This window comes from Equus przewalskii, chromosome 9, assembly GCF_037783145.1.
Source record: "Equus przewalskii isolate Varuska chromosome 9, EquPr2, whole genome shotgun sequence".
Lineage (NCBI taxonomy): Eukaryota > Metazoa > Chordata > Mammalia > Perissodactyla > Equidae > Equus > Equus przewalskii.
Genome location: NC_091839.1, coordinates 83,482,006 through 83,496,621, shown reverse-complemented (window position 1 = coordinate 83,496,621; position 14,616 = coordinate 83,482,006). Strand labels below are relative to the sequence as shown.

At 37.2% G+C, this 14,616-nt stretch overlaps 1 protein-coding gene across 11 annotated transcripts in view; it reads left to right on the top strand.

Annotated features, from left to right (window-relative positions):
* Positions 1 to 14,616, top strand: part of REPS1 (RALBP1 associated Eps domain containing 1) — a 79,738-nt gene that overhangs the window by 62,899 nt on the left and 2,223 nt on the right. For 6 of the 11 annotated variants that reach the window (XM_008538642.2, XM_008538647.2, XM_008538643.2 and 3 more), the window contains 9 exons: positions 2,757 to 2,844; positions 3,608 to 3,709; positions 5,719 to 5,791; positions 6,907 to 7,025; positions 8,512 to 8,576; positions 10,587 to 10,772; positions 12,024 to 12,119; positions 13,598 to 13,746; positions 14,496 to 14,601. In XM_008538642.2, the coding sequence (XP_008536864.1) occupies positions 2,757 to 2,844; positions 3,608 to 3,709; positions 5,719 to 5,791; positions 6,907 to 7,025; positions 8,512 to 8,576; positions 10,587 to 10,772; positions 12,024 to 12,119; positions 13,598 to 13,746; positions 14,496 to 14,601 (984 nt within the window). The remainder of the gene's footprint in view (positions 1 to 2,756; positions 2,845 to 3,607; positions 3,710 to 5,718; positions 5,792 to 6,906; positions 7,026 to 8,511; positions 8,577 to 10,586; positions 10,773 to 12,023; positions 12,120 to 13,597; positions 13,747 to 14,495; positions 14,602 to 14,616) is intronic. The other 5 variants (XM_008538644.2, XM_070559470.1, XM_008538648.2 and 2 more) reach the window with 1 other exon arrangement.

Genomic DNA, 14,616 nt, shown 5'->3' with positions numbered 1-14,616 from the left:
GCACAGTGTTCACATAAAAAGTTATGTTTGTGTGCTGGTTTTGAAAGAACCTGAATTGGTGGAAGTAGACACGAGCATTCCAAGCAGAGAGAATATCATGAGCAGGATCAGTTCAGTGTGGTGGGAGTATAGGGTAGAAATGTGTATAGGAGAATGACAGGGCTAAAAAATGTGGTTGAAACCAGACCTGGAAGATCTTTGTATGCTAGACAAGGATCTGAACTTAATCTCATAGCCACTAGGGGCTAACAAGAAGTACCGTGATAAGATAGGATGAGGAAGAGGTAGCTGGGAAGATGACTCAGGCAACAATGTGAAGGTTTGACAGGATCTAGAGAGAGTGAGATGATGAGTACCTGAGCTAAATTAGTGATACAGGAATAGAGGTAGGCAGGGCTGGATTCAGACAGACAAGATAATAGGATTTAGGCAAGTAGAAAATATCTGTGAGCATAACATAATATTCAATAAAGTGCTAAATTATATAAAATCAGATGCCCAAATATATGCTACAAATTTGCAGTGAGTGGTTAGGAATGGGTTTCCTAAAGGCTTTGAGCAATTTGAATGTGTAGAAGAAAGGGGCAGAGCCTACCTGTCAGTCGTTATACCTTTTTCTCTATTTTTAAATTTGGGGACGCTAGTTTGGAGCAGAGAAAGTATTGCTTTGGCATCTTGTGGCTCAGGACTCAGAAGCTTGTGAGCATTCATTGTTCTCCATTTGGATTTCGAAATGCTTAAAGACGAAGCTCTCTATCCTGCTGCACATCACAGTCCAAAACTGAGATTCTGATAGGCTAGTCTGAGACTAGGCCTGGTCATCTATGTAAAGCTCTTCAAGGAATTGCCTTGTCTTGCTAGCAATAGGATCCACTGGACCAAAGCTATGGCAGGCTGATAGCATCTAGTAGTTGTATGACTAAAGTAAGCAATTGAAAATTGACATGCTGGTACAGAAACTTATGCAAATTATTTGGAGAATGAATAGAACGTTGATGATTTTCTTTTCTTGGAACCATTATTGTGACTTCCATTTATTTCCAGCTGTTATAAGCTTTATAAATCTGATTTCATACACACACACACACAATGAATATGTATTAGATGAATCTTATGAGTTAAAGCATCTAATAAGTTTGCCTTGTTTTTTCCTAGTTTGATTTGGGTTTGGAATAAGAACTTATTGTCTCATGAACTATCATTTCTTACTCCTTTGATCTTGTCTTATAATGTTAAATTCTGATTCTCATAGCAGTTGTTTCTGCTGTTAAAATTGTAAGTTAAGAAAATAGTACAGTTATTCCTAAAGCCATGTCTTTTATAACCATAAACATAGCAAATAACATCTTAAGTGTATTGTTACAAATATTTTCCTGAGAGTGACTCATTATTTTGTGAGAAATCTAAACTTTTCCCCATCTATAGTGTTCGTCTTTCTGACTGTAATTTTAGAGTTGTAGGGAAACGTTAGTTCAAGTTGATTGGATAATACATGAACTCTGTCCAGAATCTCACTGATGTGGGTGCAAGAAATTACTATGAATGGATTTGATCAGTATAGTTGCAATAAAGAATTCATTTGTTATAAATTTTCTGAATTTAGAGATTATTGAGTAAGCCAAGGAGACCTATCAAACAAGAGATGGTGTGCTGGAACTTAACTCGCTCTAGCAGGGGCTTGGTGTTACTCCATACTGTCACCAAAACAGTGTCTGACTTAAACTGAAAGGTCATTATCCTTCCACTAAATTATAAACTTAACTCATTGCTAGATATTCGAAATTCAAGGATCTCAAGTTCACTCTTTAGCAGCAGCACATACAGAACGTGAACCGACTCCTCATAGAAGGAGCTGAGCCCCTTTAGCAGGATTTCAGCTGGTCTCTCGCTATTCAGCCAAATGCTTGATCCCATTCTGGTTCCTCCCCTGGAGTCTCAGCTCCATGCCTGAGTGCCAGGGGCACCTTTGTCTTTTCCTCCTGTCTCTGAGAGGCTGCCCGTGTCTTCCTCCTACTTTCCCTGCTTTGCTCTTTTCATACTTTCCACAAGTCTCTCCTGCCAGGTCCCTCACTCTTCTACCTAGACTTGCCGCTCATGAAGTTTGGGAACATCAGATATATTACAGTCATGAAAAAAGGTTTAAGAAGGTGTTAGAATAGGAGTTTCACTCATTCTTCTTTGAAAATGGATTCCTTTGTGGAAGTTTTATGCTAAATTTTAAACCTTTCTGTAGAACTGATCTATAGTGAGTGTGTATCATGCTTACTCTTACAGTGCAACAGGCATCTCATTAACTATTTTATATGTGAAAAAGAAAAGTATCATATTTTCTTGAGCAGTTTAATGAAAATGAGTTCAGTCTGTTACTTAGTCTTGGGACTCTCAAGAAATAGTTCACTTTAACCTCAAAGGTTCAGATTTGTATAATTTCATTAGATCATTTCACACTTTGCCTTTGAATATTGTCTTGAACTGTTTTTATAAGATCATTTTTTCCACTCATATCTTTACTCACTCAAAAGTTAAAATATGCTTTTTCTAAAAATAAATCAGATTATTAGGCATGTATAAATTTTTTATGATTTAATTTTAAATTTAATTCCAGAACTTTTCATTAAAAATTAATTTTCATGCTTGCCTTAGTGTGAATGAGAAAGTCTATATGCCAGTTTTTAAAGTATTGTTAGTTTTGGTTATTTCATGCTGTCAGCTTGGCATCTTAGTACAGATCTGTGCTTCCTCCCGTTTGTCTCTAGGATACTGCTATTGTTCATCCAGTTCCCATTCGGATGACACCAAGCAAAATCCACATGCAGGAGATGGAACTGAAAAGAGCTGGCAGTGGTAAGGAAGCTGTTGCTGGGTCGTATGCTAGGTTATCATCAGACTGAAATATACAAGTAATTATTCTGTCAGGGTTCAGATTTCTTTCTTAATTGCTTATTTTTCAACATACTACTTTCTATAATCATACATATCTACGTGTGCTTGCATGTATATTTTAATTTATGTTACAGTTTTCAAAAGGAAATTGTCAACTTTAAATTATAAAGTTTTTAAATAAGGACATTTGGAAAATGTGACTTTTCTAATACTCTATGGGTTTTTATGATCACTATTGTGAATTTACATTTAAAGTATGTTCAGGTTTTAACTGAAAAGATATATGTTAAAATAAGTTTTGGCTTTGAAATTATATGTTTTACTTGAACTCTTGAAGTTTCTCCTTATTTTAGATTAAATGTTTTAGTTCGGGTTTCTCAGAGGTAGATTTATTTTCTATATAAGTCAATATCATAATTTACTTATTTTACAGCCACTTATGTGGTGTTTTGTTCAAGTAATTTCCCTACAGGGATAAAATTTAAAAATATGGACATGCAAATTGGCTTTTTTATTATAAAATATCTTCTATTATGGCAGAAAACAAAATTCTATATAAAGAGGTTTATGTTTGTTTTTCTTAAAAACCTTATTTTGTCTAATATCTCATGGATTTGCCTGCTGCTTCTTTGGAATATCTAAATAAAGTCTTATCTTCTGAGGTTTATGATTTATTAATTCAAATACCTATGTCTTGTATTTTTACCTAATAATTCTCTACTAGATCATACTAATCCCACCAGCCCATTACTTGTGAAAACATCTGACCTTTCAGAAGAAAATAAGATAAATTCATCGGTGAAATTTGCTTCTGGAAACACTGTAGGTAAGTGAAAGATAGCATTACATCCTCCCTTTGAAGTTTATAGAGCCTGGATTTAGAGTCTGAATGATTCAAATATATAGCCATTTAATCTTGTCTTCACTGAATAGTCAGCCCTTTGAAATACCTTGCCCTCTGTATGAATAAGCAGTTGCCCGTTGCTGCCTGAACCTGCTTCAGCGCCAGCCTCCTGTGTGCCCTCCGTCTTAATTAGCCAGATTAGTCCACTGGCTCTTCCCCACTAGCTCTTTTCTTTCCTTCTCACAAGAAATGGTGTATATTCGTTAATTCAGCCAGTGTTAATTGAATACTATGTGCCAGGCTCTGTTCTAGGCACTGGGGATTCAGCAGTAAACGAAATTGAAAACATCTTTGCCCTTATGGAGCTTACATTCTATAGGGGAGATAAGGGAAAAAGATTAAAAAAAGTAACTCATATCTTAGGAAGTAGTTAACACCCTGGATAAAAATAAAGCTGGGAAAGGGGAGAAACAGTGACGTTTTAAATAAGGTGGTTTAAGAACGCATTACCAAAAGATGACATTTGAGTTAAAACTTGAAGGAGATGAGGGATTCCGCTGTGTGACTATCTGAAGGAAGGACGTTTAAGGCACAGGGAACAGCAAATGTGAAGCCCTGATTTAGGAAGCATGCCTTACGTCTACTGAGAACAGCAAGCAAGCACCAGAATAGACCTAGTTAGCAAATATGGCAGGCAGAGGTTAGCAAGTGATAGAATAGTAACCAGGGAGCAGTGTAAGACTGAGTCTTACTGAATGAGATGAAGAGCATTAGATGGTTTTGAATGGAGAAATGACGTGGTATGACCTTCCTTTTTTAATAAGATCACTCTGGCTGCTGTATTGGTAATAGGCCAGAAGAAGGCAGGAATCAAAACAGGGAAAGACTAGGAGACGGTGGAAGATGATGACCTGTGGTGGTCACAGAAGAGGTGCTGAGAAGTGGTCAGTTCTGTCCACATTTTGTAGGGAAAGACCACAGGATTTGCTTACCTATGTGGCCTAGGATGTGAGAGAGATGATTTGGGGCTGGGAAGCGGAAATTGAGGAAGGCTGCGATAGGAGTAGGTTTGTCAGGGAGACTGGGAGTTCACGTTGAACACCTGAGCTTTGAGATGCCTATCAGAACATCCAAATGGAAATGCGTTAAGTTTTAGCATCATTTTTGTGCCTGTTAAATAATTCAGTGATTTGACAAGAAAAAGGAAAGGAATATGTTTTGAAATGAAACTTCAATTTATAACTCTCCAAAGTATATAGTAGTATTCCTCCAGATTGTTGCTAGTTTCTATTTTAAAATTTCTTTATTGTGTCATAACCATAAGTCTCCTTCTGGAATTCTCTACCTCATAAGACTGTGAGGAAACTGAAAATGATGTTTCCTCTGGTGAAAGATTGGGAACCTCTTTTTAATTACATAGATTTTATTATTGTCTAAGCACATTTTATTCCCTTGTCACATTTTTAATTTTTCACATTAACAATTTTTAAATGTTTTCTTTAAATTCTTCTAATTTTTCTTTAAAAAAAATGGCTTTTTAATTATGAAAGTAATTTACAAATTATTGTAGAAACATAATAAAAATAGGGAAATAAAAATTATTCATAATCTCACTATTCTGCAAATGACCATGATTAACATTCGTTGTCAACCTTAATCCTCATTCTGTACATATTATATTTTTACATAAAATGAAATACTATACATGCTGTTTTGTAACCTCTTTCCATGTAACTTATTTTGAATATTTCTGTGTCATTAAATATTAACTTTTCTAGGTTGTAACTTTTCTATGTGTCTAGTATTTTGTTGTATAAATATGCCATGATTTTATTTTACAATTACTAACACTGGGAAGAATTGTTAACCTTTTTAGCCAATTTTTTAATATCTCTGATTAGAAATAATAATTCAGTTATATTTGTTTGGGGTGTGTAGTGTAAAAAGTGAAGAAATGATTATTATTAAATAGGGTATATCCCATTTATCAGCAGATGGTTACAGTAGTTCAGACTCTTTTACTTCGGACCCAGAACAGATTGGAAACAATGTAACTCATCAAAGGTCAGTATTTCTGTCAATAAAAAGCTTGTTACAGTTTAACATTTAAAATTATTTAGAACCAAGTGTAAATTATTTTTCTCTACTCTTCAGTTCTTCACTTCTCTGAAGGCTGTTAGGTTACCTATTGATGTATGTAAAAAAGAAGTAATTTCGATTCTTCCCAGCTTTAGTAGGAAAACAAAAGGAACCCCTGCTGTCTTCATGGTGTTCTATGGAAGGTTTAAACAGGGCTGAGCACTTCTTGGCACTGGCTGTTTAACACAGTCCTTCTTGTAGGTAAACAGTGAGAGTCTGTTTAAGTATAAATGTACAGGTTTCCTTTTATAGCCTATGTCAAGCACCAAAAGAATTCTGGTTTAAAAGAGACAGAAGCATCTTTCTCCCCTCGCTTTTAATACATGGTGAGTATTTTTTTTCCACACGCCTGGAGGGTATAGAGACTAGTATTGTAAAATCTTCAAAGAGCTTAGAGTCCAAAGGCTGCTTCTTCATATATTTCTTCCTGTGTTTCTTAGAGTTCTCAGTCACCTTGGATTTTATTCTGCTTTTTATCCCTGTACGTGAGGATCAGATTGCCAGAGTCCGTGAGATTCTTTTCAGAATACAGAAGACTTTTGTGGTTGTGATAAGTGAATCTCTGGAGCGAGTCTAACATGAATATGCTCACCTTTAAAGTGGGGTGGCCTGTGGCAAGACAGGAACAAGCACCTCCAAGAGTGAGCCAAAGTATACCTCAGCTTCACACTTTAAATAAGTTGAGAGCTAACTGTATCTGAGAGTAGTTTCTCTTTTTTGAAAATAGTTTTTCAGACTAATACTACCTTTAATTAAATGGGAAAACATTACGCTAGGTTTGCAGTCTACCTTGAATTCATGTTAATTAACTTGCTTTTCAAATTTTTGGAAATTTTGTTAAATGTATAATTAGACTTTGTAAAAAGGATTATTTGCCACATTAAATAACCATTGGTTTAGTGTGCATTATAATACTTGTATGCCTACTTGAGAAAATGTCACACCAATAAGATCCTTTGCTGCTTAGCCCAGTTTGAATGCTTAAAAAAAAACCTCCAATGTCAGTAGCATGACCAAAGGTAACAGGGTGAATTTTGCAGGTCTCATTCAGGAACCTCGCCTGATAACACTGCACCACCACCTCCCCCTCCAAGGCCGCAGCCCTCTCATTCGAGATCATCATCTCTAGATATGAATCGTACCTTTACAGTCACCACAGGTAGGAGTGTTGTTGATGCTGTGGAATCGATTCCAACTCCTAGTGACCCTGTGGACAGCAGAGTGGAACCCTGCCTGGTCTTTTTGCACCATCTTCTCACCTTCCAGCGCTGTATTAGACAATGCTCCACTGCTATTTATAGGGTTTTCGTGGCCAATTATTTTAGGAGTGGGTGGCCAGATCCTCCTTCCTAGTCTAAGTCTGGAAGCTCCGCTAAAACCTGTCCACCATGGGTGACCCTGCTGGTATTTTTTTAAATCTCAGTGGCACAGCTTTCAGCATCACAGCAACATGCAGCCACCACAGTATGACAACTGACAGACAGTGGTGTGGTTCCTTGACTGGGAAACAAACCCAGGCCATGGCAGTAAGCGCCTAATCTTAACCACTAGACCACCACAGTAGGTGACAGAGAAGCATATTATATATTGTCATTTGATTTTAAAGTTAATTAAAGACATAAACACTTTATTTTAATTTCTCTTATGTCTTATTTTTTGATATTTATCTGAAGAAAAATTTTGAATTTTAAAAGATTCCAGATGCAGGGCCAAGTGGTTAAGCTCGTGCACTCCGCTTCAGCGGCCCAGGGTTTTACCAGTTCAGATCCTGGGCACAGACATGGCACCGCTTCATCAGGCCATGCTGAGGCAGCATCCCACGTAGCATAGCCAGAGGCGCTCACAGCTAGAGTATACAGCTATGTATGGGGAGGTGGGGGAACAGTTTGGGGAGAAGAAGAAAACAAGATTGGCAACAGATGTTAGCTCAGGTGCCAGTCTTTTTTTTTAAAAAAAAAAAGATACCAGATGAGAGAGAATTTTTTTTCTTAGTGACTTTTTTTCTTAAAGATAGGAACCTCAGAGATGCCACAAGAAATTTTAAAAGAACGATGTGAAGATATCAAGGAGGGAAAGCTAAGTCTTAAGTTAGCTGACAGAGGAAAGGAGTTGTAACTCACTCCAAGCTTTCCATTTTTATGTAACTGATCGTGTTCTTATTACGTTGATCCAAGTAAGAAAGTTAGGACAGAGGGCGATGACATTCTATTTTGCACATTCTGAGTTTGGAATGATGAGGAAAGGAGAAATAATTGGACTGGTGGGCTTAGAAAGATCGAGGTATTATTTGAGAATCATTTACACAGAAATGATAAAATGTTAAATGAAAATTTGGAACTTTCCATACTTGATAGCTAACGAGCAGTCAGAAATATGGGAGGGAAACCAATAATCTATGATATTATGGAAACAGTGGGGAGCACGTCAAGAGTGCTCGTGCAGTAGAACAAGAGAAATAAGGTCTGAGAAAAGGCCATGAGATTTGGCCATTGGGTCACATGTAGACAATTTTACAAGGTAAGATGTGCCTTCCAGTACTTACCAACCATTCTTAGAAATCTTTATCATTTGATCACATTCAGCTTTTTGGTTCTACTAGCAAAGTAATTACATATTTACTAAAAAGAAGACTTGTATTCACGCAGGACAACAACAGGCTGGAGTTGTTGCCCATCCTCCTGCAGTGCCTCCAAGACCACAGCCCTCACAGGTAATTCTCCAACTATTCATTACTAAACATCAGTTATTACAGTCCCCGTGATCAGCTGTCCATTGATTCTATTCTAGAATTATTTTGAAGATCTAGAATTACCTAATTGTCTTTCTTAAATGAGCATTTAATTCAAGGAAGCTGTCTTTTTTTGGAAGACAAGAATTCCAATAATAATTTGAGTTATTTTTTGAAAGAAGCTTCAAAGTAAACCAAATAATAATGTCTGTTAACAAAGGAGGGCTTAGTGGAAAGAACAGTGGATTGGGAGAATGGAATATCCATTTGTGTACTGGATCTAGGAGTGACTCAGAGTGACCTCACTGCACCTCTTGGTTGTGTTACTGCATCTGTAAAGGAAGTGTTAGATGACCTCTGCATCCCTGCCAGGTTGACACTGTTCTGATCTGCATGAAACTATATTATTCTAGGATAGATTCTGGATTATAGCTATTAGTTTCATGTGACTGACTGACTGTCTTTTACGTGAGTAAATTTGGTTGTTTTTTTTTCAGTTACATTCTTAAAATGAAGTTGGGTATTTGCAGTCAAAAATATGGTTTCTAAATCATAAAAGATACTGAAATTTGAGCATCCCAGTATTTATCTAAACTGCCAGGAAAAGTACTTTTACTGGGGTTAAGCTGTGAAACTCAGTGAGTTGGTCTCTTGACTCAGGAACTTGTCTAGGGAGGAAGACAGATTTATAAACAATTATAAAAGAAGTGCTACAGTAGATGTATTTATACAGTGCTTTGGCACAGCTTTACTGGCTAGTAAAGTCAGATCACATTGAAAAGGTATAAGTAAAATGAAGGAAGTAAGACTTAAGCAGAGGCTTAACAGATAAAATTGTATTTCTTAGGGAGAGGGCATTCCAACCAGAAGGATGCTCATCCACAAAACCATAGAGATGTGAGGGGATCTGGCATGTTCTTCAAGGGAAAACGAGTTAGTTCAGTACAACTGGAGTGGCGGGAAAGGAAGCTGAGGAGGTGGGGAGGCGCAGAGTATCTTCATGTCACACTTAAAAGGGTAGACTTTCTTATAGGAAATGGAGAATCTTTAAAATGTAAGCAAGGAAGAGACTTCAGATTTATTCCTCTAGCATCCTGTACTTCCTTTGTCATGAAGCTCCTCACACTCTAATTCCTTGTTACACACCTCTCATCCTGCACTAGACTGTCAGCTTTATTAGGGCATGGATCTTCCTTGTTTTGTTCACTATCATATGCATAGTGCTTAGTTAAAAGGAGATACTCAATAATGTATTTTTCAATTGAGTAGAAGTACTGGTCTGGCCAAGGAATGGAGGACAAATTGAAGGGAAATGCACTGAAGTGTTGAGGGAGGAGTTAGAGCACTAGTTTTCACACTTTAAAAATGATAACCTTTTAGGGGCTGGCCCAGTGGTGCAGCGGTTAAGTACACATGTTCTGATCCTGGGTGCAGACATGGCACCACTTGACAAGCCATGCTGTGGTAGGCATCCCACATATAAAGCAGAGGAAGATGGGCATGGATGTTAGCTCAGGGCCAGCCTTCCTCAGCAAAAAGAGGAGGATTGGCAGCAGATGTTAGCTCAGGGCTAATCTTCCTCAAAAAAATAATAATAATAATAACCTTTTTAGAAACACAGTGAAACATTTTTAAAAGTATACTTTTTAAAGAATAAACCATTATGTACTAGCCCAATTAAGAAAAAGATGGGTACCAGAGGAAAATCAGAGAGAAGGACTGGACCCTCCCCTCTCCTTCTGTGCACTTTCTTTGCAGAAAGAACTTTGTAAAAGTATCTTTTGTATTGGGTGTTTGTCATCTTAATTTTTTTTTAATGTCTTAGCATTTCACCTGTAGTTTTTAGATATAAATGTTACTGTAGCTCACTCCCTGAATTTAGAGATAATAAAATAGAGTATGTTTATAATATATTTTCAGAGAAAAAGAAGGCTACTCTGTGACACATACGTCAATAAAATGTTTGTTTCCATGTCTTAAACCATTGTATAGGCTCCTGGTCCTGTTGTACATCGCCCAGTGGATGCTGATGGCCTAATAACTCACACTAGTACCTCACCTCAGCAGATACCAGAACAACCAAATTTTGCAGATTTCAGCCAGTTTGAAGTATTTGCTGCATCAAATGTAAATGAACAACAAGATGATGAAACTGAGAAACATCCAGAGGTCTCGACGGTCAGTTTTCAAGGGCTTATCCAATTTTCTGCTGGGAATCTCTTTCCACATCATGCTCATAAGCCTGTCTGTAAACAGAGGAACCCCTAAAAGACCAGATATTAGAGGTGACATCAGTGAGTGAAATGTCTGCTGCTGCTTCCAGAGGACTTGTGTTCCCTAGGTCACTGCTTCTCAGCTTGTTTATTGGCCTCAGACACCTGCTGGTTGCAGTGTAATGCTGAATAAGAAACAGAATCTGAGTGAGGGGAGCCGTCGAGTGAAAAGATAAACAGCCCTGTGGCCCTGGCTGAAGCTCTGTTCTGGAGCTCCAGCTGGATGCTGAGCATCTGGTGGTATGATATGGTGAAGACGTAAGAAGGGGCTCCAACTGGATGCTGAGCATCTAATGGTGTGATTTGGTGAAGAGTAAGAAGGGGCTCCATCTGAATGCTGAGCATCTGGTGGTGTGATTTGGTGAGGAGTAAGAAGGGGCTGCATCTGGATGCTGAGCATCTGGTGGTGTGATTTGGTGAAGACATAAGAAGAGGCTGTGGTTACCATGGCTGCACTCAGTTTGTATGAGAGTAAGTCACGTTAGTGACTTTAGACAGACTTCCAGACTACAGGATGCTGAAATTTAATCTCTGCAGACTGTGTTCAGGAGACTGCTTAGTTCTAGTGGCAAGACCTTTTTGAGGGACGTCTGTCCTCACTGAACATAAATGTGGAGTTGGAAGGATCAGAGGAATTCTAAAATCTCTGTTCTGATTGTCTCAACCCATCTTGAGCCTCTCTAACAGATCCGAAAATCCATGTTTATTTGACTGGCATAATTTAGATAAAGGTTTCTTATAGATCTGATCCATGAAAAATTCTCTCCTAGCCACTTCTTCAAATCTGTAACTTTCTGGATAGCCCTGGGGAGCTGGGGAAGTGGGCTGTACCTCCAGGAAGGTGTGCACAGGGTGCTGGTATTCACTCCCCTGGGGGACGTATCCCTTCCCCCAACCACAAGAACTTCCTGAACAGTGTGCAGCTGCATCCTCAGCCTCCCCTGCCCCCTCAGCCATCTAGCACTTTCCCTCCTCCTGCCCTTCAGTAGCCAGAGAATGGTCATTTTACAAGATCTTCTCAAATTCCTTCTCATCTTGATCCCAGATTTCTTATGAATATTTTCCTAACATTTTATTCTCTGATTTGTTACATACATCTATGCATCATTGTATATTACTTATATATAATTAGTAACAATAATATGTTCATCTCTAGGTTGAAAAAGCTTCTGATTCTGCAAGTTCTCTTCGAGTTGCCAAAACAGATAGTAAAATTGAAGAAAAGACCGCTGCTAGTGCTCCCACCAATGTGGTACACAAAAAGTCTTTTATAATATTGATCATTTGGTACATGTAAAAAATTATATGAGATCATTTTTACTTCATAAGATTTTAAAGATGACAAAAATGTTAGAAATAAAGTTAACTTGAGATTATGTAACCCATTCCACTGCCTTTAATAAACTGTAATGTATTTCGTCTATCTCAAAACAAGATCTGCCTATTTAAAAATTTTAGATGATAGTCTGTCATCTATATTAGTACATGCCACAGTTCCCAAGTTTATGTGGTTATTACATTCTTCCAAATCTATAAAGTAGAACTTCCTTATTGAGCAAAATTCAGTTTCTTTTATTGCAGTCTTCAGTATAATGGGGGGAAATTATCAAACCTCTAAGGTTAATATTATACTCTGTGTTCTTTTTCTTCAACTTTTTTAGGGATAATTTTTTTCTCCGATATTTTATTATGAAAATTTTTAAACATACAGAAAAATTGAAAGAATTTTACATTGTACATCAGTAAACCCACACCTTGATTGCACCATTAATATTTTACTATATTTGCTTTGTCATGTATCTCTCCATCATTCTATTTGTTTTATCATGTATGTCTCCATCCTTCTGTCTGTATCAATCCTTCTTACCTGTTTTATGCACTTCAACGTAAATTACAGATATGCATACACTTTCCCATTGAGAGAACAATTTTGCTAATTTTTTTTTGTGTTATCATCCAGACATTCCAAATAGTTATTAAAACAGCATGTATTTTTGAAAGTGCTTAAATTCTACTTTCTGGACACTTTATTTTTTACTGCATTAGTAGTTCTATGATTTTTTTAATGGTGAATTTTATTTTTGTCAGCTCATCACAACAAATGAAAAATAGCACTTAACCAAAGAGGTGGCAGTTGACACTTGTTTTTATTTATTAACAGGTCAAATCAGATTATGGTAAATACCATACTTGATTTTGTTGGGGGTAGATTGACAGTTTCCAACAAAATGTCCACTCATTCTCAAGAGTTATAATTACTGTGCATCTTAGTGACGGTTTTTTTAAGAATTGCCTAGCTTTCCACTTCTTTATAAATTGTTTTATTCATTAAGATAATATATTTTAGTGTTTTTGAGTAGGGAATCCTGTGGTGATGACAGATATATATTTCTGGAGACTCCCTTTTATCTTTCTTGAACATGTATCATGTTTGCGTTACAACTGTGAATATTACACTCAAGTCAGATTTGGGCCTCAAGGAGTTTATGTTACCCTTTTTAAAAAATTCTATACTAGGTACCTTCACAATTGTGATATTGACTAGGAACGTCCTTTCCCATTATAATTCAAGTTAGCTGTTGCCACAGATACCAAAAGAGTTTTAAAGTAGGACAAGTGACTTAATTTTTGGAGAATAAGTGGCTTGAAGGAAGCAAATGATGTTGGCAGTGTTGACTGACCATCATGTCTTCAAGAAATGCTCACTACTGATGGATTCTTGTCTCCTAGAGCAAAGGCACAACCCCTCTCGCTCCACCACCTAAGCCTGTTCGAAGAAGATTGAAATCAGAAGATGAATTAAGGCCAGAAGTCGATGAACATACACAGAAGACAGGTGTCTTAGCTGCTGTTCTTGCATCACAGCCATCCATTCCTAGGTAATCACAGCTGTTCCTAAACACATGTGACAGCAAGGACCAAAGCCCAGCAGTCAGAAGTATCAAACTGAAAGAAAGGATGGGCACACTGGTTCCTCCTTGAGAGTTTTCTTATTTATGAGTAGGTAAAATATTATTCCCAGTTTTTTCTCTTCTATCATTAAGTTGAGTTCCAATTCCATTTTAACACTCTATTGCAAACGCTGGAGCAGACTTTTTAAAAATTAGTAGTGTAGAGTAACATTTTATGGTTGTTGTCATAACTATGGTTTTTGTCAACCAAGAATCAGCAGACTAGGGCTCATGAGCCAGATTCAGCCCATGGCCTGTTTTTCTAAGGCCCATGAGCTTCTACATTTTTGTAAAAAAAGATGAGAGAGAGAGAAAGGAGAAGAGAAAAAGACCAAGAGAGAAAAAAAACAAAAAACAAGAATATGCAGCAGAAACCATATGGCAAAGCTTAAAATATTTACTATCTGGCCGTTTACAGAATTTTGCTGATGCCTGCTCTAGACTAACTTAATCTCGGGTGATTATACAGAAGAAGAATAAAAACAATAACAACAATAATTAAGCTTCTGAAGCTTAGATACTTTTGGTTGACCATTGAAGCTGAGTAAGTGAGGTTGAGCTATGCTAATAAGATAAAAGATGCTCCTTTTTCTGGGTTTAGAGATAGATCAAGGAAGAATGGAGAGAATTTAAAGATAAATCAAGATTATGTTTTTTTGCCCTCTTTATCTTCTCAGGTCTGTTGGGAAAGATAAGAAAGCTATTCAGGCATCCATTAGACGCAATAAGGAAACCAACACAGTTTTGGCCAGATTGAACAGTGAATTGCAGCAACAATTAAAGGTACTGTGGTTTCTG